Here is a 2,807-nt window from a genome sequence, read left to right on the forward strand (position 1 = left end):
AGCAGCTTAAGATCTTCAGTGATTTATAGCATATTCAATGAATGTTGAATAAAAGGATGAATAATTAAATGGCATTGCCAGGATAATGATTCTTTTAAAGTACCCCTAACAAAAACTCCTTAAAACTTAATAGAGTTTAACATTTTAAGTATATACAATAATACTTTTATTCATTACAACAGATGAACAAGAAGGAATAAAATGGTCAAGACAAACTTGACAGTCATTTCAAATTTTATTTTTCTCGGATTTACTCACTACCCCAAAGCTGAAATCACCATATTCGTTCTGTGTTTGCTGATGTACCTGGTTACGTTGTTGGGTAATATTACTCTGATCTCCATCACCATCCTGGATTCCGTCCTACACACACCCATGTATTTCTTCCTTAGCAACCTCTCCTTTCTGGACATCTGGTACACCTCTTCTGCTCTCACTCCAATGCTGGCAAACTTTGTTTCAGGGACAAACACCATCTCATTCTCAGGATGTGCCTCTCAAATGTACTTCTCTCTTGCCATGGGTTCCACTGAGTGTGTGCTACTGTCCATGATGGCATACGACCGATATGTGGCCATCTGCAACCCCCTGAGATACCCCATCATCATGAACAAGAGGGTTTGTGTGCAGATTGCAGCTGGCTCCTGGGTGACAGGCTGCCTCACTGCCCTGGTGGAAACTATGTCTGTGCTGCATCAGTCTCTCTGTGGAAATAACATTATTGACCATTTCACTTGTGAAATTCTGGCTATCTTGAAACTGGTTTGTGTAGACACTTCCAAAGTGCAGTTGATCATGCTGGTGATCAGTGTACTTCTTCTTCCTATGCCGATGCTTCTGATTTGTATCTCTTACGTGTTTATCCTCACCAACATCCTAAGAATCACCTCAGGGGATGGTCGAAGCAAAGCCTTTTCAACGTGTGCAGCCCACCTGACTGTGGTGGTTTTGTTCTATGGGACAGCTCTCTCCATGTACCTGAAGCCCTCGGCTGTCAATTCACAAGAAATAGATAAATTTATGGCTTTGGTATATGCTGGGTTAACCCCCATGTTGAATCCTCTCATTTACAGTCTACGAAACAAAGAGGTAAAAGCAGCTGTGAAAAAAGTACTGATGAGGAACCCTCTTTGTACTCTTTTAATTCATAGTAGCAAATAATATCGATAAACATTAAGGGATGTTTAGTGGTCAGTATATACCAGCACTTTGGGATAATGGGGGAAGACAGTCATTTTAAATGACGTGTGTGATTTCCTAAGTCTCTTCCTTGACCAACTTCTGAAACTCTAAGATAATATAGACATATTTTAAATAAACATACATGAAATCTCATACAAATGGGTCTCATGATTTTAAATTTCAATTTTTGTTCTGCGTTTCAAATATAAATATGTTTAAAATAAACATTAAAAGTTAATATAGTGAGTATTCAAAGTTATAGACATATAATATATAAATATAATAACTGTAGGAGATTTTGAAAAACTAATTTATGATTAACCTCTATTTTAGGCTGCACTCCCCCAAATCTCTTATGTTGAAGTGCTAACCTCCCAGTACCACTGAGTGTGTCTTTATTTGGAGATATGATCTCTAAAAAGGTAATTAAGTTAAAATGAGGCTGCTAGTGTGGACCCTTGTTGGGAAATGCCCTGCCTGGTTTCAGGAGCTGTAACCCTGCCAACAGGCTGGAAATAAACAGGAGGACTTGGAGAGGCAGGCTCCTGAGGAGACTTGGCTGTCCCCCACTGGCAGGGGCATAGACCCTGCCTCTCTGCTTTGCCATGGAGGGCTAGTGGCCAATGATGGGTAAGTTACCTCATGCTGAGGTAAACAACCTAAGACAGGTCCTGGTCGGTATTGGCAGCAGACAAGAAATTGGGGGACACGGAGAAGGGGCAGAAAGGCCCCTGCACCTCTCAGCTTGGCTTGGACATGGCCAGAGTCCTCATTGCAGCTGAGAAGCAGTCTCCTTATCCCTTGGTGGTCCCCCCCACTCCCCCCGGCTCAGGCTTGAAACAATACAGGAAAAACAGCCCTAAATCAGATCTGGCAGGCCCCGGGGTAATCAGGCCTAGAGGTAAATTCTTTGGAGGGTGCTCTGTTCCTCCCTCAGATCTCTGGTCAGCTCATGTTGCAAAGGACCTTTGCTTACACCCTTTACCTTGTATCATTAAGACATTTACTTTATTTATACCCATCACCCTATATCTTTAAGGTGCCTTTAAATCTACTTTCCCTTTATCTCTAGTCTCTATTGTTGATTCTAGTCTCCTCCCCGACCCATGTAAATCAGTGTGCTCCTGTCACATACCTTCTTAAAAGCATCATATATTCACAGTGAAACTTACCATACTGATATAACGAGATAACATATGCATTCCTATTACATACCCCACTGGTAAGATTCTCAATAAAAGCCTTGGAACAAAGGGCAACGGGGCCTTCCCCACTAGAGGGATGTGCCACGGCCTTCCCCAGGAAGAGGGAAGCGCCCCCCGCCCCCCCACCCCGTCTCCTCTCCCCGCAAACAGAGGTGTTTGCGATGTTTTGGGTTTTATCCCCGTCATCCGTGACAACCCTGGGACAGGCTCAGCAGGATTCAGAGCCCTGCTCCAACCTCCGCTGGCCCCAGCAGCTTTCCCTCAGGTTCAGGGAGCACTGCGCTCTCTGCAGTGCTTCCCCGCGGTGGCGTGTCCCCTATAGCCACGGAGCAGTGCGACAGGCCCTCATATAATGAGTTGTGTCATTCTAAGAAGAAATTTAGACACACAGATTTACCAGGGGTGCTCACACACAGAGGA

General features: G+C 43.9%; 1 protein-coding gene across 1 annotated transcript; it reads left to right on the forward strand.

The window, feature by feature from the left end:
• The first annotated feature begins 201 nt into the window (after positions 1 to 201).
• On the forward strand, positions 202 to 1,161 carry LOC129079655 (olfactory receptor 13F1-like). The gene has a single exon (XM_054584939.1). The coding sequence runs from the start codon at positions 202 to 204 to the stop codon at positions 1,159 to 1,161; it is 960 nt and encodes a 319-aa protein (XP_054440914.1).
• Positions 1,162 to 2,807: the final 1,646 nt, after the last annotated feature.

This window comes from Pteronotus mesoamericanus, unplaced genomic scaffold (assembly GCF_021234165.1).
Source record: "Pteronotus mesoamericanus isolate MK-2021 breed Mesoamerican mustached bat unplaced genomic scaffold, CSHL_Meso_final contig_78, whole genome shotgun sequence".
NCBI classification, from domain to species: domain Eukaryota; kingdom Metazoa; phylum Chordata; class Mammalia; order Chiroptera; family Mormoopidae; genus Pteronotus; species Pteronotus mesoamericanus.